Source organism: Chiloscyllium punctatum, chromosome 5 (assembly GCF_047496795.1).
Source record: "Chiloscyllium punctatum isolate Juve2018m chromosome 5, sChiPun1.3, whole genome shotgun sequence".
Classification (NCBI taxonomy): Eukaryota; Metazoa; Chordata; class Chondrichthyes; order Orectolobiformes; family Hemiscylliidae; genus Chiloscyllium; species Chiloscyllium punctatum.
In genome coordinates, this window is record NC_092743.1 from 46,058,160 (window position 1) to 46,086,156 (window position 27,997).

A 27,997-nucleotide genomic window follows, 5' to 3' on the forward strand; every position below is an offset into this window, starting at 1 on the left:
GTGTCTTCTGTTGTGCAAGTGTTTTTTTTATAATTTTCATACTTTTGTCTTGATTATTTTCCTTTTATTTACCTAATGTGTGTTTTCCTTCTGTTTTAAATTATCATTGTCACTGAATGGATAAGACAGGAGATCTGCCTTGGCTGCTAAATCAGCTGTCTGATCTCTGCAGTGTTTCTTCTTCCTTTTATTTTCAGATCATTCAGATAACTATGGGTAACTATTTATAAAGAAGTTGTGAATTATCTCCTTTTGAGTGCTTCAGTACTAATTAGGAACCATTAATGATTAAACTGGGTACCTCCAAGGCAGGATGATATGATGTCAAAAAATATGGTGCTGGAAAAGCACAGCTGGTCAGGCAGCATCCAAGGAGCAGGAGAGTCGACGTTTCGAGCATAAGCCCTTCGTCAGGACAAAGAAACATCGACTGTCCTGCTCCTTAGATGCTGCCTGACCAGCTGTGCTTTTCCAGCACCACACGTTTTGACTCTGATCTCCAGCATCTGTGGTCCTCACTTTCTCCAGGATAATATGATGTTTATTCGGTTGTTTCAAAATTTATTTTTACTGAGTAGAGTGGATAACCAAAAGTGAGAAAACCAAATCCATATTTGGAAAGTTGGAGTCATTTATAAGTGGTATAGAGAGAATTCAGAGCCAATGTGTTCCCCCTAAGAGTGAAACTCAAGGGCAGCAAATCCGGGGAACCTTGGATGTTGGAGGAGATCGTGAGCTTGATAAAGAAAAAGAAGGAAGCCTATGTTAGGTGCAGTGCATTAGAAAAGGTGATGCCCTTTAAAAGTATTGTGTGTGTAGGGGTGTGCTTAAAAAACAAACTAGGAATAGGCAGAAGGGCAGCAATCTTTGGCAGGTAGGATTAAGGATAAACCCTAAGGCATTTCTTAAGTATATTAAGAGTGAAAGGATTACCAGGGAAAGAGTGGGATCTATTAGATACAAAGGGAGCAACGTGAGCGTAGAATCAAAGAATGTGAATGAGTATTTCTCATCTATATTCACAAAAGAGAAAAATATTGTAGCCTGAGATATTAACTGGGATGGTGAGGTTTTAGAACATATTAAGATTAATAAAGAGAAGATATTAGATGATTTGGTGGGCATAAGTGTGCATAAATCCCCACAGTCTGATCAGATGTATTGCAGGCTGCTTTAGGAGTCTAAGGAGGAGATTGCTGGCATCCTAGCAAATGTATCTAATATTTTGCTGGCCACAGGTGAAGTGCCAAATGACGGGAGGATAGATAATGTTGTTCCTTTGTTAAAGAAGGGTGGCACGGATAGCCAGGTAATCACAGACCAGTTTGTCTGACATCAGTGGTAGGAAAACTATTGGAAACATTTCTGAGAGACAGGATTAATCAAACTTGGAAAGGCAGGGATTGATCAGGGATAGTCAAAGCAGATTTGTTAAAGGGAGATCTTGTCTGATTAATTGAGTTTTTTAAAAGGGTGACTAAATATATTAATGAGGGTAGTGCAGTTGTTGTGGTTTACATGGACTTAAGTCAGGATTTTGATTAGGTCTCCTGTGGAAAGCTGGTCCAAAAGGTAAGAATCCATTGGATCCAAGGCAGGTTAGCTAAACTGAATCCAAAATTGTCTTGCAAATAAGGGCCAAATCATGGAGGGTTGTTTGTATCATTGGAAGCCTGATGACATGAAAATTGATGGTATTGTGAAGAGCATGATCTCCGGTTACTATCTGATATTGATCACGTGGTGAATTGAGTAGAGCGATGGCAGATGGAATTTAATCCTGATAAGTGTGAGGTGATGCATTTCGGGAGGTCTGATACGAGAAGAATAAACACAATGATAGGTCTCAAGAAAGGTCTGAGGAACAAAGAGACTTTAGTGAACAAATCCATAGATCCCTGAAGATCTCAGCACAGGTAGATAGGCTGGTGAAGGCGGCATACGGCATGTTTGATTTCATTAACTGTGGTGTACAGTATAGGAGCAAGGAAGTCTTTTTACAACATTGTGAAATGCAGTTTAGGCCGCAGAAAGAATACTGTGTGCAGTTCTGATTGCCATACCTTTGCAAAGACAAGGGTGCAGAGGAGATTCAACCAATCAACCACAACGCCCTGTGGCCCAACATTTCAACTTCCCGTCCCACTCTGCCAAGGACATGGAGATCCTGGGCCTCCTTCACCGCCGCTCCCTCACCACCCGACGCCTGGAGGAAGAACGCCTCATCTTCCGCCTTGGAACACTTCAACCCCAGGGCATTAGTGTGGACTTCAACAGTTTCCTAATTTCCCCTTCCCCCATCTCACCCTAGTTCCAAACTTCCAGCTCAGCACTGTCCCCATGACTTGTCCTACCTGCCTATCTTCTTTTCCACCTATCCACTCCACCCTCCTCCCTGACCTATCACCTTCATCCCCTCCCCCACTTACCTATTGTACTCTGTGATACTTTCTCCCCACCCTCCTCTCATTTATCTCTCCACCCTGCAGGCACTCTGCCTGTATGCCTGATGAAGGGCTTTGATTTTTCTGCTCCTCGGATGCTGCCTGACCTGTGCTTTTCCAGCACCATTAATCCAGAATGCATTGGAGATTCACCAGGATGTTGCCTTGGATGAAAAGTCTCAGTTATGAGGAGAGACTGGATAGTCTGGGTTTGTTTTCCTTGGAGCAGAGGAGACTGAGCAGGGGATCTGATTGAGGTGAACAAGACTGTGAGAGGCATAGGTAGGATAGAATGTGAGAAATCTTTTCCCCAAAGTGGACATATCAAAGACCAGATGGTGAAAGTTTTCGGTGAGGTTAAAGTGGTTTAGGGGAGATCCACGGTGTTTCACCCAGAGGGTGGTTGAAATACGGAATGTGCTAGGTGAGTCGTTGGTTGAGGTGCGTACTTACACAACATTGAAGAAGCATCTGGATGAGCACTTAAAATGCTAGGGTGGTTATGGACCAAGTGCAGGTAAATGGGATTAGTGTTGTTTGATGTTTGTTAATTGGCAAATACATGGTGAGCTGAAGATTCTTTCTATGCTGTATGGCTTTATGACTATGACTTGGTTCAGTCATTAGACCTTCAACTGCAGCAAAAAAAAACATTGTTGTGTTCCAGACTTGTTTGGAGCAGGACCTGGGCTGTAACTGCGATCAGACAGTGCTGTTCGGTGATGCAAAGGAATTTAGCTGCACATTGGAATTTGATTTGCAACATTGTTTCCCAAATGTTTGCCACAGGTCAATACAGATGGAATTGTCCTGAGAGGTTGGTACAACTGTCTAACTGTGGCAATTTATGGAACTGTTGATCGGGTGATAAGTCATGACAGAGATTCCCCTCCTCCACCTCCACCCCCACCTCCTCCACCGCAACAGCAGCAACAACAGCAGCAGCAGCAGCAACTTCAGCCACAGCAACTTCAGCTGCAGCAGCAACAGCCAACTCTTAAAAGGAGCATAAAACATGGTAAGAGATGATTTAAAAGAGCAGAAGGATGTGGGATTTTGTTGGATAAACGTTGCTGCTAATTGGTTAGTACAGTGAGAGCTGAGGCATTTGATTTGTAGTGAGTTAATTGGTCTCTGCTGTAGAAAGGTTGCGGGATGTGGTTTTATTGCCTGTCAACTGTGAAGGGAAAAATAAATTAGCTGGGTTTATATTTATGATAATCTTTTAATGATCACTGCTGAAGATTTGTATGGATGCGCAGCTAAGGCATCAAAAAAATACTTTAAATACTTGTTATTACTGAAGTATTTCTATTTGTCACATTAGTTTTCCTTGTTTTTTTCGAAATATTTTTATTGAAAAATTTTTCCTTCCAAAATTCGAAAGTTACAGAAACATGAAAATATACCATCATAACATCAAAAACAACAAAAAACAGCTACTATACTACTGTACAAAAGAAATCAAAACTACACTTATTATAAATCAATCAATCAATAAATAAATAAGTAACACCACTCAGCACATGAAGACCATAGTTCTCAACCTTTGAGAGCATCAATTATTAAACCCACATTTGTTCAAAATTCTTCCTCATACGGCCTTAGGTTTATCAGACCAAACCATCATAGTAGGCAAAAGCGAACAGGTCTGCTTCCAAGCAATTCAAAAAGGGCTACCACGTCTTGTGGTGCACCATATTTGTAAGAAAGTCTTAAGGAATGTGTTCCGTAATTAACTTACGCCACCTGACAGACACAGCGGGGGGGGGGGGGAATTCTAAGATACCCAGCACATCAGAATGTTCTTCCTCGCACAAAAAGTGAGAATGTTAAAGAGCTTTTACCATGTACATCTAAGTGAGGCAAATTCAGCAGACCCAGGAGCAGAGACTGGGTCCACCTTGACTTTGGTCCCCAAGACCCTCTCTATTATTCCTGCCACAGTGCTCTGATAAGCATGGAGCCTGTGGCAGGACCACAAACAATGAGTGAGAGTATCTGTATTTATTTTACATTTGGGGCACATTGAAAATGCTGCCTGCTTAAATTTCGCAAGACGATCTGGGGCTAGATGAGCCCGATGAAGAATCTTTAACTGTGTAGCATGGGTCCTATTACATATCAAAATCCTTTTTGTATTCTCACAAACGTCCTACCCTGTTTCTGAAGTTATCTCAATTCCTAACTCTCTCTCCCAGACCTCCCATAGATGCTCGATGTCACCTGAGGAACCTCCCTCCAACAAATGATAGAGAGTACTCACTGAAAGAGTGCTCTTAGCCTGAAGCACCCTCTGCTCCGTATCAGATCTATAACACTCAGTCAAAAGTGAGGTCTCCTTTTGGATAAAATCTCTCAGCTGAAAGAAACGGAAGAGGTCCCTACTTGACGATCCATATTTCTGAGTTATTTGATCAAATGACATCAACGTTTCACCCTCAAACAGATCACCTTAACAAGAGACTCCCCTACCCGCCCAAAGTTTAAACCCAGGATCCATTGTCCTTGGCCGGAAACCCGGCATACCAACTATGGGATTAAGAAAAGATGTTTTAGACATATTACCCTCCATTTGCTTCATTGCCTTCCGTGCTCTGACAGTGTTAGTAACTATTGGGTTGCTTTCCTTGTCTTTTTAACACAACTGTCAATCCATAACAAATTGAATAATTTTGTATTGTGTTTTATATTTCTCAGACAACAACCAAACCTTGATTCACATTGCATCTTTATGGAGACAAAAGTTTCATTCAATCGATATCGCATGGAATCTAAACCCCAGAGCTGAAATAACTGTGCTATAATGCACTGTACAAGCTCCCATTATAAAAAAAATACTTCTGTATCCTAAAGTGGAATTTGTAAAAATCTGGTTTTCCATTTTAAGCCATAACATCCAGATGCTACTTCAAAGTTTTAATGTGTTCAAGTGGGATGGATTGGAGATTAGTGTTCAGTTTTAGGGAAGCAAAGGTGTAACTATTTTAATTTATATTATTTTAATATTTTTAATAAATCTGTATAAGATTTCTTTTTCCTAAGCTATTACTTTTAACAAATATAACACCATTTTAGGTCATCATTTCCGATTTGAAATAAGATGAGTAAAGCAAGATCTTAACTGCTCTTCTGGCTTGGACATTGGGCCACATTTTCCTTTAGCCAAACAGTAGTTATGCAAGTGTGCATCATCAGTGCATGAGGGAACCCTGTGGAACACATTCCAAAGGAATTGTTGGGCAAGTTGAATTTCCTTCTTGGCAATTCCAATACTGGAACCCTACAAGAGTCTTTAAAATCAGGGACTTTCGATTGTTCTGATAAAATTAGATAAAATAGTTACTTAGGAAAATACTAAATATATAGTCTAACTCCTGAGTATCTATTAAACAGATTCCATACTGAACCCATAGGTCTTGAACAGATCCCTTACACCCCTCCATCCTGACCCGATATTCCTTCTTTGCCCTGGCCCAATTTGAGGTTGGCACTGACTCGAAAATCTGGCCTATCATATTTCATTGTGTAGTCTGAATGTACTAGAATCATTCTGCATGAAAAGAACCAATCCAGGCCAGATTTCCTTCACTTTTCATAAAATATTCAGCAAGATGCACCTAAATTGAAGAAAGTTTGTCTTTTGCAATTTGTTGGTTGGAAGGAATGAACGTGGCTTGGAGTACAATTTTGTTCAAAGGGAAATAATTGCTAGTTGTTACTGAATAATATTCTGTTTGGCACATTTAAATTATGTATTTGAAGTCTAATTTTCTTGTCATAACATGCATGTATACTAGCTTAATTTCTCATGGAAAATTATTATTATTGGTTACAAAATAAGATTTTTCTCAAAGAACTGTGAACTTAATGCAAGTTAATATGAGAAAGATACTGCATGCACAGTTCCACGGCACAAGTTTTGTTCATGACATCAGCTAATTTTCAGGTTCACAGTGTTTAGTTGTTAATAGACTCTGGATATTTGTGGTCATCAAATGTTTTAAATATATTAAGTATTTATTTATGTTTAGCTCAAAAATGTGTTTTTTCAAATATCTTAGATTGGGATAAAGAGGATCAATACAATGAAAATCCTCCAAGACCACAGCCAAGGGGACCACGAACACCACCTGGTCCTCCTCCACCTGATGATGATGATGAGGAGGAGACACTGCCACAGACCTGTAAATGTTTCTTTTTATTCTATCCAATGTACTTACCAGTACACTTGAGTTAGGGTCTAATTCTATTCTAAACATACCAATGCAGCATCTTGGAGTAAGTTACTTTTGAAGTGATGGGCTGTCAAGACTGTTAAAAGTCAGTCACGTTCCTTGGGTTTGGAGTTACATGTAGGTCAGGAGACTATAGTGAACCAAGTGGGTTGTTATAATAACTGCCAATGGTTACATAGTTGTCATTACAGTAGATTTTAGTATTAGATTTCTACTAAGTCAGATTTCACCATTTACCATGGTAGATTTGAACCCATGACCCCAAAGGGCTCTGAATTACTAGTCGAGCAATACTGCTGCTATACTATTGCCTGTTCAAATTTTCAGTGCTTGTCTGATTGCTAATTTCCCCTCATCATCCCGACCTGAGTAATTTTCTTCAAGGTGGAATAGTGGAAGGGCAATGAATCAGAGCTGCATTGTTAAAAAGGTCATTTGGTCTATTGTGCCTATATTGACTCTGGAATGAGTATTTTATGTGTGACAATCATCACCTAATAACCCTCTTGGAATATTTAGTTTACTTTTTGAGCCTGATGATTGAACCTGTCTGCATCACACTCAGACAATGTATTCCAGACCCTAATTATTTGTTCTATGAATGTTTTTCCTTGTATCAATTTCACATCTTTACTGATAATTTTGCTTTAAATCTGTGCCCTGCCATTTGTTTTGCTATTTACTGTGTCCAGACTTCTCATGGTTTTGGATATTTCAATCAGATTTTCTCTTGGCCTTCTCTCCAGGGATAACAGTCCCAGCTTCTACAATCTACTATCATAACTGAATTTTCTCATCACTGGAACCATTTTTATAAAACTCTTCTGCATTCTCTGCAGTACCTTCGCGTTCTCACTAAAGTGGGATGCTCAAAATTGGATTAAATGCCCCAGCTGAGGCAAAACTAGGGTCTTATATAACCTCAGCGTAACCTTCTTAATTTTGCTCCTATTAATAAAGGCCAGAATACCTTATGTTTACTAAGTGTTCTCTTAATCTTTCCTGCCACCTTTAATGACATGCACATATACATCCAGGTGCCTGTGCTCCTGCACCTACTTTTGGGTTGTGCCCTTTAATTTCTATTATCCCTCCAAGATCTTTCTGCCAAAACTTTGTTGCACTTCATTGAATTTCCAACTTCTCTTCATCAATTTGAAGTTCCACACTATGTTTATAGAGTCATGCAGCACAGAAACAGACACTTCAGTCCAACCAATCGAAGCCAAACATAATCCCAAACTAAATTCATCCCACCTGCCTGCTCCTGGCTCATGTCCCTCCAAACTTTCCTATTCATGTACTTATCCAAATGTATTTTAAATGTTACAATTGAACCCAATCTACCACCACCTCTGGAAGTTCATTCCACATGTGAACCACTCTCTGTGCAAAAAAAGTTGCCCCACGTCTATTTTGAATCTCTCTCCTCTCACCTTAAAAATGTGCCACCTTGTCATGAAATCCTCCATCCTAGAGAAAAGACAAATCCCATTAACTCTGTCTATACCCATCATTATTTTTGCGCCTCCCTGCTGTTTATAACCCTGTTGGTCGTGCTGATTCACACTGCTCTGAATGAATGTATTAAGCCCAAATATGAGAGAGTTTTCAGAAGCATCAGGAACTCGTGAGACACTGGGGAAAGTATGGTAGCTCAAAACAGGTCTCTGTAGAATCTTGGGGACCAACTCTCCAATCCAGCTCCTCATGTACCAGACTTCAGTTGTAGCCTGAGGTTGCACAGTTGAGGGATTCACCTTCCATAAATGTGTACCTGATCCTGTGTGCAATTTTTATTTTGAAGTGAAATTGGACAGAAAACAACTTCAATGTTGAGATTTCATCTCTCTGTGATACTTCAAAAAGCAGCCTGCTTCTAATTCACTGTTACAGAGCCATTGGCATTGTGGTTTTGAGAGCCCATTGAGCTTAATTGACTGACAAATGTGGCCAGTCTCAAGAAAATTGCATCTGGGTGCTGTTTTTCAGATTTTACCCTGATACTGGTGACTATAAGCCCATGGCAATATTCTGCCTTTGATTTCCAACCATGAGCCTCAAAGCTAACCAGACATTTGCATTCAAAGCTTTTCTGTAACTAATATGAACATAACTTTTCAACTTGTCTGTCATTATTGACCTTCTCATACACTCATGAGAGTAGGTGTCACTGGCTGGGCCAACATGAATCAGCCCAGTTGTCCTTGGGAAGGTGGTGATGAGCTGCCTTTGTGACCTGCTTACAAGCCATATGCTGAAGGTAGACCTACAGTACCATTAGGCAGACAATTCAGGATTTTATCCAAATAATGCTGAAAGTAAGGCCCCTTTCGGTCATGGTAAAAACAATGACTGCAGATGCTGAAAACCAAATACTGGATTAGTGGTGCTGAAAGAGCACAGCAGTTCAGGCAGCATCCAACGAGCAGCGAAATCGACGTTTCGGGCAAAAGCCCTTCATCAGGAATGAAGGCAGTGAGCCTGAAGCATGGAGAGATAAGCTGACCATGGGCTGCATCCTCATTGTTCTGGCTTTCTGCTTTCCTGTCGCTTGTGACTGAAGAGACTAATGCTGGAGTGGCAGTCTTGATCGCAGAGGTCACATCTGTATGTGGTCGTTGATCTGCTAGAACTGCTGCATACCTTCCTTTGTGCCCGTTTGTCTGCTGCAGTGCTCATCAGCTTCTTTTCCCCTGTTTTGAGGTGTTGGTTCAGGGTGCTTCTCCATCTCATGCAGTCAGCTGCAAGCTGTTCCCAGGACTTCATAATGATATCAAGTGCCTTCATGTCCCTCATGCAGATGTCCTTTAGCACAGTTGGGGATTCCCAGTGGGTCTCTTCCTGAGTCCATGCCCTCCGTAGAGGATATCCTTCAGATGTGGCCATCCTGCATGTGGTGGACCTGGCCCAGCCAGCGCAGACTCCGCTGCTAGAGCACAGTGTGCATGCTGGGAAGGCCAGCACGAGATAGGACCACTGCATTGGACACTCTGACTTGCCAGGGTATGTCTAGATATGGCAGATATTCCTCAAGTGGAAGGTGTTCAGTCTTCTCTCTTGTCTGTCATATGTAATCCACGTGTCACTGCTGTACAGCAGTGTGGTTATGACGTAGACGTTGTCAACTGACATTTTTGTCTTCACTGTCTGCTTGGGACTTGTCCATACTCGAGTCGTGAGGTGAGCAAGACTTGAGGCTGCTTTCTCAATCCTCTGTGTCCAAGAGAGGTTGTCAGTGATGGTAGAGCCAAGGTAAGTAAACTGATGGACGACATTGAGTTTGTAGTTGTCAGTGGTGGTCACTGGCAATGCGTCTGTGTACTGTCCCAGGACATTCGTCTTCTTGAGATTGATAGTCAGCCTGAAATCCTTGCAAGTGTGAGAGAGGTGGTCTGTCAGTAACTGGGGTTCCTGCTGGGTTGCAACTGCAGCATCATCAGCAAACAGCATGTCTCTGATGACTGCTGCGTGTACTTTTGTCTTGGGTGTAAGGTGGGCCAGGTTGAAGAGCCTGCCGTCTGATCTAGTACGGCAGTAATCCCCTCCATTGCCATGCCAAAGGCATCTTTCAGGAGCACAGCAAAAAAAATCCCAAAGAGCCTGGGAGCAAGGACGCAGCTTTGTTTGATGTCACTGTGGATGTTGAAGGGCTCAGAAGAGCTGCTTTGGAACTGCACTGTCCCCTTCATGTTACTGTGGAAGGATTTGATCATGCTCAGCAGTTTTGGTGGGCAGCTGATCTTCAGGAGAACCTTGAAAGGGCCGTTTCTGCTGACCAGGTCGAATCTCTTGCTGAAGTTGATGAAAGTGACATACAAGGGCATTTTCTGTTCTCTGCACTTCTCCTGCCTTGGTGAAGGGAGAAGATCATGTCTGTTGTTGACCTTTTAGCTCGGAATCCACACTGTGACTCTGAGTATACACATTCTGCCAGCTTCTGCAGGCGAGTCAAGATGACCCAAGCAAAGGCTTTGCTGACAGGGTTGAGGAGAGAGATGCCTCTGTAGTTGTTGCAGTTGCTTCTCTCGCCCTTGTTTTTGTCGAGGCAATGATCTTGGCATCCCTCACGGCTTGCGGTACAGCTCCTTCTTGCCAGCATTGGCAGAGGACTTCATGCAATGGGAGCAGTAAGCTAGTCTTGCAGAACTTGATCAGACTAGGAGGAATCCCATTGCTACCCGGGGCCTTGCATGAGGCCAGGCTGTCAATGGCCTTGCTGAACTCTTCTACTGATGGCTCTGCGTCTAGCTCATCCATGGTCAGCAAGCACGTGATGGCATCAAGTGATGAAGTGGACACAGTATACTGTCTGGAGTAATGTTCAACGTAATGTTCAACCCACCTCTCCATCTGTTGCCTTTTGTCTGTGATTGCTTCCCAGTAGAGGATTTGGGGGGGTGGGGCCGTCTTCCTATGAGCTGGTCCTGGTGCCTTCTTGATGCCTTTGTACATTCCCCTAATGTTCCCTGTTATAACGGCTATTTCCTCGCTTAGCTGTGTCTAGTACTTGTTGGTGCAACATCTGGCAGTCTGTTGAACCTTGTTCCTGGCAGCCCTGAGAATCTGCAGGTTCTTCCTGCTAGCTGACTGCTTGTACTCAGCTAGGGCGACACGCTTGGCTTCAACGACGGGGGTCATCTCAGTTGCCTTAGCCTCAAAACAGTCATGTCTCTTGCACGTCTTCTTCTCAAAGATAGCCAGGGATGTGAGACGCATAGTGTCCTGCAAGGTTTCCCCCTTCTCTGTGGCAGAGCCTTCGTGTCGCAAGGCACTGAGTATTCTGTCAAAAGCCTCTAAGAACTGTTGTACAAGGTCTGGCTGAGATATCTTGCTGACATTAATGCGAGGCTTCCCCTATAGCTTAGGGCGATGGAATCTCTTAGGTTGCAGCCTGACCTTGCAACGTATTAAGGTATGGTCTGCGTCACAGTTCGCCCTATGGTAAGAGCGCGTTTGGAGAACGTGTTTGATAGCGGCGTGCCTAACTAGGATCAGATCAAGTTGGTGCCAGTGCTTTGAGCGCAGGTGTCTCCAGGAAACCTTGTACTGAGACTTTGTCTGGAAGTAGGAATTAGTGTTGCCAAATCATGGAAAGTGCAAATCTTGAACAGTCACTGTCCGTCCTCATTCCTTTTGCCCACACCAAAATGCCCAAGCCAGGAAGGCCCACGAGTTGTGGTCTGCACTCATGCTGGCGTTGAAATCACCCAGAAAAACAAGTTGCTCTTTCCTAGGGATTCTGCTAATGAGGGGCGCAAGATTATCGTAGAACTCGTCCTTTGTGACTGACATGGAGGACAGCGTTGGGGCATACACGCTGACAAGGGTGACTGGGCCTGTTGTGGTGTTGAGGTGAAGAGTCATGAGTTGCTCTGAGCCATTGCTGCCTGGTTCTCCTGTTCTTTACTGTAAAGCCGACTCTCTGCTCTCTCGGGAGCAACCCCTAGCGTCGTGCTGTACGCCAATCTAGCGATGACTTAAGACTGGTATCTGCTGCTCCTGTGTTACCTTGATGCTGCGGGTGAAACTGGAGTTTCCTCTCCAGGTGTGATGGTGGTAGAATGCAAGCCTAGGCGGTGTGCTATGAGGAGCAAGCTGTTGTCCATCAAGCACGACCGCAACACCAGCCTCCACAACACTGGCTAATCCAAAGGAACAGCAAAGCTGTAACAGTTTGGTACCAGCGCCGTTGCAGGAGCTGCCAGAACGAGATCGTAAGTAACAACAAACTGCCTTTGGGGCTACTGCCTTTGGGGCTCCAGCTCTGGATTTTTTCCTTGAGGTTTACTCTTGAAGTCTTTTCTGCATGTGTGTCTGACCGCAAGGCAGCAGAGGTTTGAAACTGGAGTTTTCCTTCTTCTTAACACTGATTCTTAACACATATTGGAAGGTGAGTCGCTTGAGGGGAAACTTGCAGGTGGTAGTGTACCATTTCTTTTGCTGCCCTTGTCCTTCTAGAAAGTCATGTTCATGGGTTTAGAAAGTGGTGTCTTTGATGAATTTCTGTTGTGCATCTTCTAGCTGTTGAGCATTGGTGTTGGAAGGAGTGGTTACTTTGTTGATGTGGTGTAAATCAAGCAGGCTGCATTGTTGTGGTGTCAAGCTTCTTGACTCTTCGTGTAGCTGCTATTGTTGGGGTATTCTAACTCTCACCTGACTTCACCTTTGCAAATCGCTCATGCTAATGATAGCTTTTAATGTCATCTTATTCAATACCATTGTAAAACTTGGTTGTACATAACAAGATGTTTGACTTTCTAGCCAGTATTGTGATAGGAGAGAGGGTTATGGGTAGTTTTAATATATTTCAGGTAGCATTTTGTCTCCTGTCTGCTTTGTGGCTTTTGTTTATTCCCTTAGACGTATATTTTTCATTTGGAATGAGAGCAATAGAAGAGATGCTAGAGTTCTTGTATGTAGTGCCTATACCTCAGAGTTAGAAGCTCTCAGTTCAAGTACCTCAGCAGCTAGATTTCCACGTTTGAGGCAGTGGTGTAATGGTCATATTACTAGGCCAGTAATCTGTTCCTGATGAAGGGCTTATGCCCAACATGTCGACTCTCCTGCTCCTCAGATGCTGCCTGACCTGCTGGGCTTTTCTGGCTTAGCACTTTTCGACTCTGACTCTCTAGCATCTACAGTCCTCAGTTTCTCTTAGTAATCCAGTACTCCATGTAAATTCTCTTGAGTTGTAAGTTCAAATCCTACCATGGCTGATGGTGAAATTTGATTTCACTAAAGATCTGGAATGAGAAAAGCTGGCCCAAAATCAACCATTATTGATTGTCATTAAAATCCATCTGGTTCACTAATCCCGTTGGGGTTCTTACCTGCTCTGTCCTATATGTGACTGCTGCCCCACAGCAATGTTGTTGACTCTTAACTGCCCTCTAAGCAGCTCTACCAAACCACTCAGGTTAAGGGTAATTGGGGATGGACAATAGATGCTGGCCCAGCCAGCAGTGCCCATTTTGTTGGAATGAATAATAAAAAGTTTGGACAGTTGCTGTGAGGGATATCAAACATTGAAATTTATGTGATTCCTTTGTTTGAACTGAAAAGTTTAAATGCAAATGTTGCGTTGTGTAGGTGTTGAATGTAAAGCTTGTATTAAATTCATCACTTTTTTTTAATCAACCTGTTCAGAGATGCACCTCTGGAACAGGAGGTACAAAAACTGAGGTCTCCCGATCCAGGGTAGAGACACTACCACTCCGCACAAGTCTGCTTTTTTAAAAAATTCAAGCTATTTCTCTAATCACCCTGTTCAGAGATGTTATTACACGCCTTTGGCACAAGTGGAACTTGAACCTAGGACTCCTGGTTCAGGGATAGGGACATTACTACTGCACCACAAGAGAGCCTTAAAATATCAGCTGTGAGGAAAGATTGGATAGGCTCGGATTGTTTTCCTTTAATTTTGTTAGTCTGTTTTTATAATCAGCCTGTTCAGAGATGTTAGATTTATCACTTTAGACATTATCCTATTTAAGATGCTGATTGCCCAAGCATCCTTCCAGTTGAGTTGAGAGAGCTACTTGTATAGAAAAAGGGGAACCAGTACATCGGGCATAGAACAGTAGAGCACAGTAACAGGTTCTTTGGCCTGCTATGTCTGTGCTGACCACGATGTCATTCTAAACTAATCCCATCTGCCTAAACATTGTTTGTATCCCTTTAAAGCTGCCTGTTCATGTGTCTGCCTAAATGCCTGTTAAATGATGCTATCATATCTGCTTCTATACCTCCCCTGGCAGCTCATCCAGACACCTATCATCTTCTGTGTAAAAAGAAAACCCCTTGCAACTTTTTCCCTCTTGCTTAAACCTACACCTTTCATATTTGACATTTCCATGGGAAGAAGATTGACCATCCATCCTATCCCTGTCTCTTGTCATTTTATATACAGCAAATGTTTTATGGACCTGGAGTGTACAGTTGATCAAATATACCGGTTGATCAAGAGATCCACATAATTAATGTAAAAACATAGCAATGTAATGTGAGCAGGACATACATCACTGGTATACTTTATTTGCAACAAAAATCACTTCAATAATAATGCAACTTTGCCTTAAATTGGCAGACAGCATTCTCACTTACATGTTCAACTGACTCTTTGGACATCACAGAGATTGTGATAATACAGTAAATTCCTGGTATTTCAGATATATATTTTTTGCCAGTTTATCATGGGTGCCAGTTCATAAGGTGCTGTTTAAAACAAAGTTTGCTATACTTCTGTCAGGTCACCCCTCATCCTCTGGTGATCTTGTGAAAACAATCAAAGTTTGTCCAACTTCTCCATACAGCTGACTTCAATTCAGGCAACATCCTGCTAAACATCTTTTGCACACTCTCCAGAACGTTCGCATCCTTCCTGTAATGTGGCGACCAGAACTGTACACAGTACTCCAAATGTGGGCTATCTGACGATTTATACAACTACAACATGACCTTGTCAAATGTTGCCCTGACTGATGCAGGCAAGCATGTTTTTCATTGTTTTTATCACTTTATCCACTTATGTTGCCACTTTCAGGGAGCTATGGAGTTGCAACCCAAGATCTTTTTGTCCATCAGCGCTCCTAAGGTTCCTACCATTAATTGTATACTTTCTTCTTGCATTTAACCTCCCAAAATGCATCACCTTAAACTTGTCCAGATTAAGTTCCTTCTGCGATTTTTCCATCTAACTTTCCAACAGTTCTGTATCCTGCTGTACTCTTTGGCAATCTTCCTCACTATCTATAACTTTTCCAATTCCGTGCCATCTGCAAACTTACTAACCAACTACCTATACTTTGATTCAAATTTTTTTAATAACTAGATATCCAGATGACAGTGGTCCCTTCCACAACCACTGTCTGTCTTGTATGACCAAGCCAATTTTATATCTAACTTACCAACTCACTGCGATTGACTTTTCTGGACCAATCTACAATGAGGGACCTTGTTAAATGTTTCAATAGGTAAAATATATTTGGATTTCTAAAATGCATTCGATAAAGTACGGTACATAAGTGCTCATGGTGTGGAGGGTAGTGTATTGTTACCATGGATAGAGGATTAGCTGATAAATACAAGGTGGAGAGTTGGGATAAATGGGGCATTTTTAGGATAGCAGTCCAACTGGTAGAGTGCCACAGGGATCAGTGGGCAACATTATTCTGAGAGGCACATTGTGGAACTGTTGGGAGGTTCCATGAACATCAGATGTTATGACAATGCATTGGCTTCTGCACATGGAAGCTGCTGCCATATATTGAACTTGGATGTCCACACAACAGTATTACGGGAAACACAATTATTGAAAATATATATTGATGGTTTGGATGCCAGAAGTGAATCACCAACTTTGCAGACGCCACAAAAATAGGTGGGAAGTCAAATATTGAGGGTGACACAGTCTACAGAGTGACATAAACAGGTTGAGTGAATGGGTGAAAATCTGGTAGGTGGAATATAGTGTGGGGAAATGTAAGGTTATGCACTTTGGCATGAAAAAATGAGGAGCTGAATAAAATTTAAATTCAGAAAGACTCCAGCAAATTGCCGGAAATGAGAGATTTGGTGGCTTTAGTGCTTGAAATATAAAAAGCTAGTGCCCAAATTCAGCAGGAAATAAGGAAGACAAATGGATTCTTGACTTTTATTTCACATGGAATGGAGTGTAAAACTTGAGAAAACTTTCTGAAACTATCTAAAGCACTAGTCAGAACCACAGCTTGAATATTATAAAAGGTTTAAGTCCTATTATCTGAAGAAAGATGCACTGGCATTGGAGGCAGTCCAGAGAAGGTTGATTCAATGTTGTCTTATGAAGAAAATTTTTTAAATATCTCTCAACACCAGGTTATAGACCAACAGGTTTATTTGGAAGCACTAGCTTTTGAAGTGCTGCTTCTTCATCAGGTGGCTGTGGAGCAGGACCTAAGACACAGAATTTATAGCAATAGGTTACAGTGTCATGCGGCTGAAATATATTAAATAATCTTAGGGTTAAGAATTTCATCTTTTAGAATGGTTTTGCTAGTGTTGGTTCGTTAACATGTAAATCCTAGAACTCCTTTTCAGTCACATTCTCAAGATAACTTCAGGTTTTCTAACAAAATGTGACACCTCAGCTCAGACAATGCATTAAAGCTGTGAGGTTAAAGTCTGTCAGTGTCCCAATCTTGAGTCAGACTGGTTCTATTTCAAAAGTGGGATTTACAGAATCTTGCATGGATTGACTGTAGGTTATGCTTTTTTTTGAGTAAAATGAAATATAATTGTGCAAATTGTGATTTTCTTCAACTTTGTTCATCCCAGTCCAACACCGGCTGCTCCAAATCTTGTGAAGAAAGGTTGAATAGATTAAACTTTTACTCATTGGAATTTAGAGAAGTGACCTTATTGAAACTTCTGAGATTCTTATGGGCTTGACAGTCTAGATGTGGAGAGTTGTTTCCCCTTATTAAAGTGTCAAGGACCAAAAAACAAAAACTCAGATTAAGGGATGCCCATTTAGGATGAAGATGAGGAGGAACTTTCACTCTGATGGCAATGAATCTGTGGAATTCTTAACCGCTAAGGGCTGTCATGGCTGGGTCATTGAGTATATTCAAGGCTGAGATAGACATATTATTAAACAATAATGGAATGAAGAGTTCTGGGTGTAAGTTAGAAAAGTGAAGTTAAGGATTATGGGATCAGCCATGATCTCATTGAATGTCAGATAGAGTGAATAACCTAGTTCTGCTGTTATGTCTTATGGTTTTCTGAACAAATGAAATGTTCAGTATATGGTGACTGCTAAGTTGGGAGAATATTTGGAGAGAAGCTTCGACTGTGTTGTGAATTGGTTTGTTTGCTTACTACTTTCAATTGGACATAATTTTAATTAGTAAATTTGTTAAAACCATATAAATACAGGTAGTTGAAGTGGATGCCAACGGACAATGTTTATAGTAAAATAAATGCTTGTAACAGACTCCATTTTTGTATTGTGTAAAGTATCGCTAATGGTTAGATTTATGGCTTATTCTTTCAGTGTGTCCAGATAAAGTGGATGAAAGTGAACATAGAGAAGATTACTTTGAACCCATCTCTCCAGATCATTCTTCCAATCACCAAGAGGCACAGTTAACTGATGCTGAAGAAGAGGAAGAGCCTCCAGAGGAGGAAAAGGAAGATGAGGAGGAAGATGCAGAAGTAGAAGAGGAAGATGAAGATCAACAAACTGTTGAAAGCATTGAAGAAGAGGAGGGTGATGTGGAAGAGGAAGCAAGGGAAGAAGTTGATGGTATGTACGGTGTTGTAAAGAATTACAGAATTGTGCAAATCAACTTTTGGGTTGGATGGGAAGTGAAAAACTTTACCAAATAAAAGGTCACTCAATGTTATTCTTCTCAAATTCAATGAAAACTATGCAAGTAAATTGAATATGAAAGTAGAATGAATAGAATAACACCAGAAATGTAAAAGGAAAATCTAAATTCAAGATTGAGAGCCAAGGTTAGCATCAAGGCAGCACAATGACTCAGTGGTTAGCACTGCTACCTCGCAGTGCCAAGGACCCAGGTTCGAGTCCAGCCTTGGGTGACTCACTGTGTGGAATTTGCACAATTCCCTCGTTTCTCTGCATGACATCCCTCCGCATGCTCTTGTTTCCTCCCACAATGTGCAGGCTAGATGGATTAGCCATGTGAAATGCAGGGTTATAGGAGTAGGTTAGAGGTTTGGGTCTGGGTGGGATGCTCTTTGGAGGGTCGGTGTGGACTCCTTAGGCCAAATGGCCTGTTTCCACACTGTAGGGATTCTATGATCATATAACTGAATTGGTATCGAAGTAAATGAGGAAATTCGGCAATTGCATTCAAGGCAACATGAAACTTAAGGAGCAGGAAAAATCACCGTTTAATTGTGTTTAGGCTTCCTCTGAATGACTTCATAAACAAATATTCTTTGTCTACATTTGTCTGCATTAAATCACAATTGATTATAGCTTCTAACTGTGTCAAATGTACCATTGGTATTCAGTGGGTCTAACACAGATGATGAAGAATAGCACAAGATACAATTCTTTTCCTCGATAGTAGGTTATTCATGTGGATGCAGCCTTACAATTCTCTGCCTCCCAACTGAATGTCCCAGCTGACTCTAGAGAATATTTTCCAATAGAATTTTCAAGATCTACTGTGGTCTCCTCATGTCTGAGCCCAGAGATGTGTTTAATGACCTGCATTGAACTATATGGTGAATACCTGGTTTCATGATAACTTGAATATCCTCTTGGAGAATTTTACTGTGCCATTTACCATAACTTTTACTGAGGCCTTTGCTGGCTTTGTCTCTCGTGAGTATTAAGCCATTATAGCTATTTTGAAATAAATAAACTCAAATTAATTCAAATAAAACACATTAAACTCGGTTAAAGGATGATGGCCTCTTAAAGGATCACTGGAATTGAAATCAAGGATTCAAGTTTAAATTAACGTTAAAATTAGAATGCTGTTTTAGAAATGAAGAATACACTCCATCCCTTATAATGCCTAACAGCCAAACAAGACCTCACGTGTGCAGTGGACACCTAATGCTTCCTCATTAAAAACAATGGGGCACAGACATCAGAAGAGGCATAGACAATCATGCTGAACAACTTCCTCAAGTGCCTGCTGCCTCTGCCAGAGACACATCTCTGTATGTGATCCCAGCCCGTAATCCAACAATGCCTGTCACAAGTAACAACATAATCAATAATTTAGTTCAGAGAATCCTGTGGTACAATGATTTCCTTGAATCTGTTATGTTGCATGTGGAGCAGCTTGGGAGTGCTCTACTTCTGATCACTGGTGCATTATGTGCTTACCAATTTGAATTATCACATTTTGTTTTTAAATTACTACAATTTCTTCCATTTTCATTTGTCCTTTGGGTTGTCTAGGATTCTTTCTGAACAATTGTCATTGAATAAAAACTAGGATTATTTTACAATTCTCATCTCTTCAGAATGTTACAGTTGTATGTGTAACTGTACTGAAAACAAACAAGTAATTGTATTATTTTAAAGAAATATCTTGTGCTATATGTGTTGTTGGTAAGACTAGCAATATTTCCCAAAAAGTCAACTGTTTTGTCAGATTAGAATCACATGCAGGTGAGACTGAGTGAGGATGGCAGTGTTCCTCCTTAAAATACCTGAGTGAATCAGTTTAGTTTTTATCTGATAGCTTCATGATCATTTTTAGTGACCCCAGATTTTAAACTGAATTTGAAATTTTCTAATTGCTGTAGTGGTATTTGAATTCATATTCTTTGGATTATTTGTGCAATAGTTTAGTGCTAGATCAAATACATGACTTTGTATTGTATTAATGATGCTAAAATTATTGAAGTTCAACAGGGAAGATATATAACTATCTTTGTTTTTATTTTGTAGAAGATGATGGCTATGAACAAATCTCCAGTGATGAAGATGGAATTGCAGATTTGGAACGTGAAAATTATAAATTAAATTTTGACATTGATTATACCGCTGAAGATCTGGCATCCATGCCGACTATGGCATATGATCCTTATGACAGAGACATAGGACCTCTTTTATACTTTAATCCTCCCTATAGGACTAAATATGAAAATGAAGTTGCTAGATTAAAGGACCTTGACTTAGACAAAGTAGGTGCAGCAAACATAGAAGCTGCTGTTAAGTTAAAAGAACTGCTTGAACTATACAAAGATGACCGAGGTGCCAAATGGGTAATGGCTTTGGAAGAGGTGCCGAGTTTACTGGTTAAGGGTTTGAGTTACGTTCAGCTATTTGAAAGTGATCAGGACCATCTGAAACAACTAGTAGACTGGACCATGGATGCTTTAAGCCTTCACACAGCTGTAACACAACCTATAGCACTGAATGTCAGACAGCTAAAAGCTGGGACAAAGCTTGTTTCTTCTTTGGCTGAATGTGGGTCTGAAGGAGTTTCAGCCCTTTCAGCAGCAGGTATTATTGATAAACTCTTTGTTCTGTTGTTTGCAGAACATATGTCATCTTCTTTAAAACTAAACACACTCAAAGCTTTGGATAGTTTTGTTAGTGTAGCAGAGGGAATGGAAAAATTCTTGAACAGTAAGACAGAAGAACAAAAAAGTGGGTATCAAAGGTTAGTGGAACTTATACTGACTGACCAAACTGTGAGGGTTGTGACAGCAGGCAGTGCTATAGTGCAAAAATGCCACTTCTATGAGCTTTTGTCAGATTTGGAAAGGTTGGCTTCTCATCTTGCAGAAAGTACTCCTGTCCCTTCAAACATGAGTGAAGTAGACCATGATGTTAATATTGGGCAAGAGAAAGGAAATAAAAGTAACGAAGAAGTAGATCTCGAGGCTCCGATGGATTTGGACCATTTATTAGAAGCTTCTAATATAAGTGAAGTGGAAGTAGAAAAAATTGTTAGCATTCTTGATGAACTCTTGCACTTGTTGGAGGCTGCACCTTATTCAATGACCCAGCCACCTGTTAAGTCATTTCCAACAGCTGCTCGCATCACAGGCCCTCCAGAAAGGGATGATCCTGCACCTGCTCTGTTAAGGTATGTTTTTTCTTCTCTCAATAGATAGGTTACATACATGTATTTAAGAAGGTGCTTCTTGGCTCTTAATACAAATGTATTATTTAGTCATTCACGGTATACCAAAGCCAACACTAATTGACCATGCCTGAATGCCCTTGCAAAGTCAGCTGCTGCATTGAAGCATTGCCTTAGGTGTGGTGTAGATACTTCCTGAGTGCTACTTAGTCGGGGGAGCGCCAGTAGTTTGGTTCACAAAAAATGAAGGAGCAATGGTATATTTCTGTGTAAGGGTAATGTGTGACTTGAAGAGGAACTATCAAGTAGTGATGTTCCTTTGTGTTTGCTGCCCTGGTTTTTCTAGGTGGTAGAAGTTGTGGTTTGTCTAGTGAAGACAATACTTTGTAGTTGCATTGTGTGAACCACTTTGAGGCATCCGTGTATGCAAGTATTTTTATCGTGTTTTTGCCAATTATTTAACAGATTAATAAAACATTTTCTAAGGAGGAATGTTTAATTATACAGAAGTTATCAATTGCATTCTTGCACTGATTCCATATCTAGATTATTGGAATAAATTCCATTGATAAGACTGCATTATTACAATATTTTGTTCTTTTGAGATTGGCTGTCAAAAGTTTTCTTTATGGTACATGAAGGTTTCAGTACTTATTTTCTATCAATGCTGTGCACATATAACCATCAAGTTCAGTCATATGCACTTGATTTGAATTGGGTGCTGTAAGCTAATTAAAAGCTTAGTCCACAGAAATGGCCAAATGGAGCTCACCTTCCAATATTTTAAATATTTTACAATGTAATCTGCAAATTGGAAAATAGTAAATGTAACACCACACTTTACGAAATGGAGAGAAAACATAAGGAACAATAGAAACGTTAACCTAACATCAGTAGTAGAAAAATGCTGAAATTTGTTGTAAAGGATGTAATAACTCGGTGACACTGCTATAATCCACCTGATGAAAATTGTATAGATTTTGATGTTGAAATATGTTCAAGTGTTGTGAAATAGTGTCAGGGGAATTGATAATGGAAAAAAAGTGGAATATTTTTGTGCAAGTATTTTGTTTCTGTCTTCACTGTAGAAGATTTGGCAAATTTTCCAAGGGTACTTGAAAATCAGATGATTTTGGAGGTTGAGAAGCTGAAGGCTAATATATAATCAGAACCAGATGATGTTGGTTAGAATCTTTCAAAATTTCTTAGATCCTGGAATGGTCCTTGTGGATTGGAAAATTGTAAATGTAATGAATCTATTCAAAAGGAGGGAGACAGACTGGAAGCAGGAAACTATAGGCCAGTTAATCTGTCATTGTGAAGTCAGTAGAATCCTTTGCTTTTCAGGTGAGAGCAGGATACTTAGAATATCACAATGTGATCAGTGAAAATCAAAATGGCTTTCTGAAAGAGAAATAATGTTGAATGAACCTTGATACAGCGAAATTGATGAATGCAGTGTATGTGGATTTCAAAAGTCATATGATAAGGTGCCTCATCAAATATTGCTGAAGAAAAGAAGAAAATATAGTGTAGCGGTAATATATTAGCGTGGAGAAAGGATTGCAGGGACCAAAGAGGAGGGATAATTTTTTTCAGATTGGCAAACTGTAATTGGATCAGTGCTTTGTCCTATATCATTTACAATCTATTTCAATAATTTGAACGAAGGGACTGAATGTGTGGTAGTTGAATTTGCGAACAGATAGGATAGAGTCTGCAAAGGAATATGGACAAGGAAGTAGGCAAAATTTGCCAGATGGTGTATAAATGTGAACTTGTTCATTCTGGCAGGATGAATAAATAAAGAGTGTACAATTTAGTGGAGAAATATTGCAGAACTCAGTCATGAAGAGGGATCTGGGTGTCCTGGTTCATGAATCACAGAAAGTACAGCAAGTGTTTTGGAAGGCAAATGGAATTTTGTTGCTTATTGCAAGGAGAATGGTGGGGTAGGTTTGCAGGGCCATGTAGCCTACTTCTGGTTTGATGTAACAATTCATAATTTGCTCTGTTCTTGTACAGAATGAACACTTCATATGGTTGTCATCAGTTTTGCCTTTAGAATCCTGACTCTACAGTTTTTAGCTTTATCTTGTATTGCTTACCAATTGCTTCCTTTCCTATCATGACGTATATTTTGCATGAAGTTATTTTTCTTTGTATTACATTTCCATTTTGAATTAGTTTGTTAGTATATTTTGGTAGTGATTTTTAATTGATACTTATTCTTCTGGTCTATGTTATTCACTTTCCTGTGAAATTGTTATTTAACTTTGATAGTGTTTCTTTTCAACAATGCTTCCCAGTTAATTTATTTTAATTATCACTGAATCCAATTTTCATGAACTCTTATACTTCCAGTCTCCATCCTTAATATGTTGACTGTAGATGGTCTTAGTTTTTATACTATTGTTATCATTTGTTCTAATTGAATTCACTAATATTTCATTATTGTTGTCATTCTGACTACTTTCAAGAATCTGATCTAGTATTATCACCTGAATAGAGTTCCTAATGCAGTGGGTTTAAAAGGAGTTTGTGTAATATTTACTGTTTCTGACTCTGTTGTCTGATGTGTGCAAGCATATTCTTTGTTCACATAAAGTTAAATGAAGTAACTCCATTGCATCCATGTTATTTTCTGTATGCTCACTCTTCACTCCATGTATTAAATTCTATTACTGTTCACTTGTCCTGATGCTTTCTAGCTGACTTGTTTGACCTGGCCTCAAATTAATAATTTTCTGCATCTTGACTGACTCATACATTTGCTTTTCACCGAGGTAGAATTTGAATTTGTTTAATTTTCAAATTAGCGCATTAGATAATCTTTGCTTAACTGCTGTCAGCTATATTTTTCATTAATTAATAAATAAATGTATAATAAATCCTGGACTGAGCCACAGTTTCACAGTAATAATGTAATACTCTTCCTCTACTGCAAAACTTTCTCATTCTAGTATACATTCTGAATACTTATGACATTTCAGCTGAAGAATTTAATTATGTTTGTTCCTTTTATCCTAGATTTTCCTAAGTTTGTTATTTTTTAATCTTGATATCCTTTTTGATCAATATCCAATTTTTTGTTCTTACATTAGCTTATCTCCCTTCCTCCTTTATTTTATTTTCAATAAGTTTTTAATTCCATCCTATGTTGCAGTTACTGTACCTATTCTTCAGTTAGTGATACTAACCTCTTTCTTCTGTACCAAGCTTTAAGCCAGCACTGTTTAACATGGCTTAAACCAGCCACCAATTTTACGCGAGTGATTGTTGTGCTATCACATCATGTCAAGTATTTGTAGTAATCTGGGAAACACAACTTGGTCTCCTTATTCTTCCATTTCCACTTAAATGCTTGAATTTAGTTAGGTAGAATTAAGTTTTTTTTTTAGCTCTTTCTTTTGGTTTCTCAGCATGGACTCCTCTCTAACTTCAGAACTAACTCACCCACTCTGTTATCTGCGGCTGCAAGCTTTGCCACAGAAGAATGACTGCTGTCATGTTGCTTTATAATTAATATTAAAGCTGCACTTGTTGACACCAAGGGGCATGTTCATTTATGGCTAGTTTGGTTACAATACAGAACAATGCACTATTGCATCCCCTGGCACAGTAAATACATTAAATAGCTAAACGTTAGAATGCATTATGTCTCTGCATAGTGTAAGTTGCCTGCATATATTGAATGAAGTTTTGGTAAAAAATTAAACTAATTTAATTTCATTGTTTGGATGTATGAAACTAAAGAATTTCAAACTTGATTGAAGTTCTCCAGCCTAAATTTAAACTTTCCAAATGTATTAAGCAAATATCACTGATAAAATAAAAAGGCCAATTAATGGAATAATTATTCAGGTCAATGTGCTTATACTCTATATAGTCAGTTTTCTGTTAAATATCGATAACTAGATGACATGAAAGCCAACATTGATTTCAGAATTCTTAAGATTAGAATAACGTGACTATTTGATTTTTTTTGCAGGTATCTTAACAGCTGCCATTTTTTGGAATCACTCACTCTACTGCTGTCTATTCCTGCAACCAATGGCCATCCTAGCGTGTTACAGTCTATTAAAGACCTGATTAAATTCCTAATTCAGATACAAACTGGTCTTTTATTCCTCAGTACTGAGTACGAAGCGACGAATCTGCTGATACGAGCCTTGTCTCAGACTTCTGATCAAGATCAGGAGGAGGGTATCCAAACTGAGAATAGCAATGATGATACATTGGCAATATGGCTTTTGTATTCATTACAGGCATTGCAGTATGTTTCTGAACTTTTTGACTATTTAAATCGAGGTTTAGCAGTTGAGGAAACAGATCGTGCAGATGTATTAGGAACTCTTCATAGCCTCTATTTGATTACATTCAATCCAATTGGACGAAATGCTGTGTCCCATGTCCTGCAGCTGGATAAAAATCTTTCCAGTCTCATTACTCTTATGGAATACTATTCCAAAGAGCTCTTGGGGTAAGTGATCTTATTTTTATAGATCTTTTAAGCAAGCTAATTTAGCACAAATAAAAGTAATGAAGACTACTCTGTGACCCTTGCATGTTTTCGAAAGTGTTCTTTATTAACTAAGTTGAAATATTTTTGCTTGGAAAAAAAAGTCATTATGATATACACGTTTACCTTGTTGCTTTTTTTTAGTCCAGAGAATCTGCCTAAACAGCTGCATTTGTACATGAGCTTAAACATCGTTTTGATTGATAGATTTACAAATATATTAGACTGGAGTAAGGGAGAGGAGGATGTTTACTAAATAGTTCACTAAACTACTTCGAGTATTTTATGTTTGTGAAAAGCACATTAATTTTTAAAATGGAAATTATTGAATATATTTGCACATTTTGCAGACAAAAATACATATTTTTAGTAGAACATGAAATTGAAACCATTTTAAAGTTATCTTTGGAAGCATTGTAGTTTTTAAAATTAAATCCTGTTTTAAGACTGATCTGTCAATGAATGCATAACACTGTTAAAATTTTAAAAATTGATCAAGTTTCCTATCTGGTATCATTTTATATAGAAATAAGATACACATCATTTTACTTGGTCCTGCACTTGTACTCCACTTAGAGACATAGAGATGTACAGCATGGAAACAGACCCTTTGGTCCAGCCCGTCCATGCTGACCAGATATCCCAACCCAATCTAGTCTCACCTGCCAGCACCACCGCAGCAGTGATTCCATTCATTCTATTTTATATATTGTGTGTTTGATTCTTTCCCTAACGCTATTGACACTCTATCTCTTGATTGTTATTTCCTCACTCCTCCTGGAAATCAATGTTTAATCAAGTAATTCACTCTAATTACTATCAGTTATCATCAACAGTTCCTTTGGTTCTCTTCCTATAATAGTCCTGTTATTTGTTGCTCAAAATGTTTGCATATATCTTTAGCATAGTTAGAATCAAAATTAATACCCATATGACTTTTGTAATAACTTTCTGTCTCTAATTATCCTCTGTGGATTCTTTACAACCATTGACAAACAACATCCTCATTTAATGCTGCTAACTCAAGAGTACATGCATAGTATTGATGTATCCTGATTCCACTCATTTCTGCCATGAGGCATCAATGCCTTGCTTCTCCTATGGCCCATCAAATCTGTACTGCCAAGGTTCCAGTCCTTTCAAGCTTCCAACTTGCCAACTCCCCCAGGTGTATCTTTTCATTCATTTTTCTCTCCTGCTTAACAAACTTTTTTTTTGCACCCTTTAATGCAAATCTCTGAGATGTCTGCTTGCACATGAAGAGCATGACAGAAATATTTGTAGTAGTATTTACAGTTTGTACATTTCTAATGCCAGGACTCCATCAGTGGTTGATATCCAATGGTAAACTGTTCAGTCTTTTGCATAGTCTTTGAATCCATTTATTTCATGCGATATTTTGGGGGTTAGTAGGACTTGCCCCAAATTTACCCCTGGTGTCCTGTATTTAATGCCGCAACATAACACTTGAACTAATTACAAATCAATGAGGAGTAGCAGTATAATGTCATCAGCATAAATATCTGTATGTTAAAATTAAAAGTCAGATGTAAATATCATGACAGGAACATTGATTTTGCTGGGTTTCTTTGAGGCAGCCTTTAGGTTTTTTTGAAAAATCCTGTATAGCTTTTACAATGGTTTAGGATGCAGCTTGTTCTCTCTGCTGTAAACCCTTGCTCCCTTCAATCCCTTGGTTTGTATCGCAGATTGGAATAATCAAAAAGAGACCAAATGGAAATAATCTGAAATGAATATGTTTGTAAATTATACATTATTTATTTGGTATTCTAAGTGGTGCATCTTGATTTTTTTAATTTTAGAGACACAAAGTCCAGAAAATCTGTTGCATGCAATTATGCCTGCATGCTTATTTTGCTAACAGTGCAATCAACTCATGATGCACAAATGCTGGAACAGCATTCTGCTGGATTACTGAGACTCTGTAAGGCTGATGATACCAATCCCAAACTACAAGGTGAAATGATTTTAATTATTTTGGTCTTAATGTGTCTGTCTATATCACAATGGTCAGATCATAGAATCATACAGTGTAGAAGAGGCCCTTCAGCCCATCAGGGCGGAAGTGGGTACTGCAGATGCTGGAGATTAGAGTCAAGATTAAAGTGGTGCTGGAAACGCACAGCAGGTCAGGCAGCATCCGAGGAGCAGGAAAAATCGGCGTTTCGGGCAAAAACCCTTCATCAGTCATTCCTGATTTTT

The 27,997-nt window shown here is 39.6% G+C and overlaps 1 protein-coding gene across 3 annotated transcripts in view; it reads left to right on the forward strand.

The window, feature by feature from the left end:
* Nucleotides 1–27,997, forward strand: part of virma (vir like m6A methyltransferase associated) — a 108,779-nt gene that overhangs the window by 13,928 nt on the left and 66,854 nt on the right. For all 3 annotated transcript variants that reach the window (XM_072570216.1, XM_072570218.1, XM_072570217.1), the window contains exons 5-10: nucleotides 3,234–3,462; nucleotides 6,509–6,631; nucleotides 17,721–17,972; nucleotides 20,109–21,255; nucleotides 25,244–25,735; nucleotides 27,598–27,752. In XM_072570216.1, the coding sequence (XP_072426317.1) occupies nucleotides 3,234–3,462; nucleotides 6,509–6,631; nucleotides 17,721–17,972; nucleotides 20,109–21,255; nucleotides 25,244–25,735; nucleotides 27,598–27,752 (2,398 nt within the window). The remainder of the gene's footprint in view (nucleotides 1–3,233; nucleotides 3,463–6,508; nucleotides 6,632–17,720; nucleotides 17,973–20,108; nucleotides 21,256–25,243; nucleotides 25,736–27,597; nucleotides 27,753–27,997) is intronic.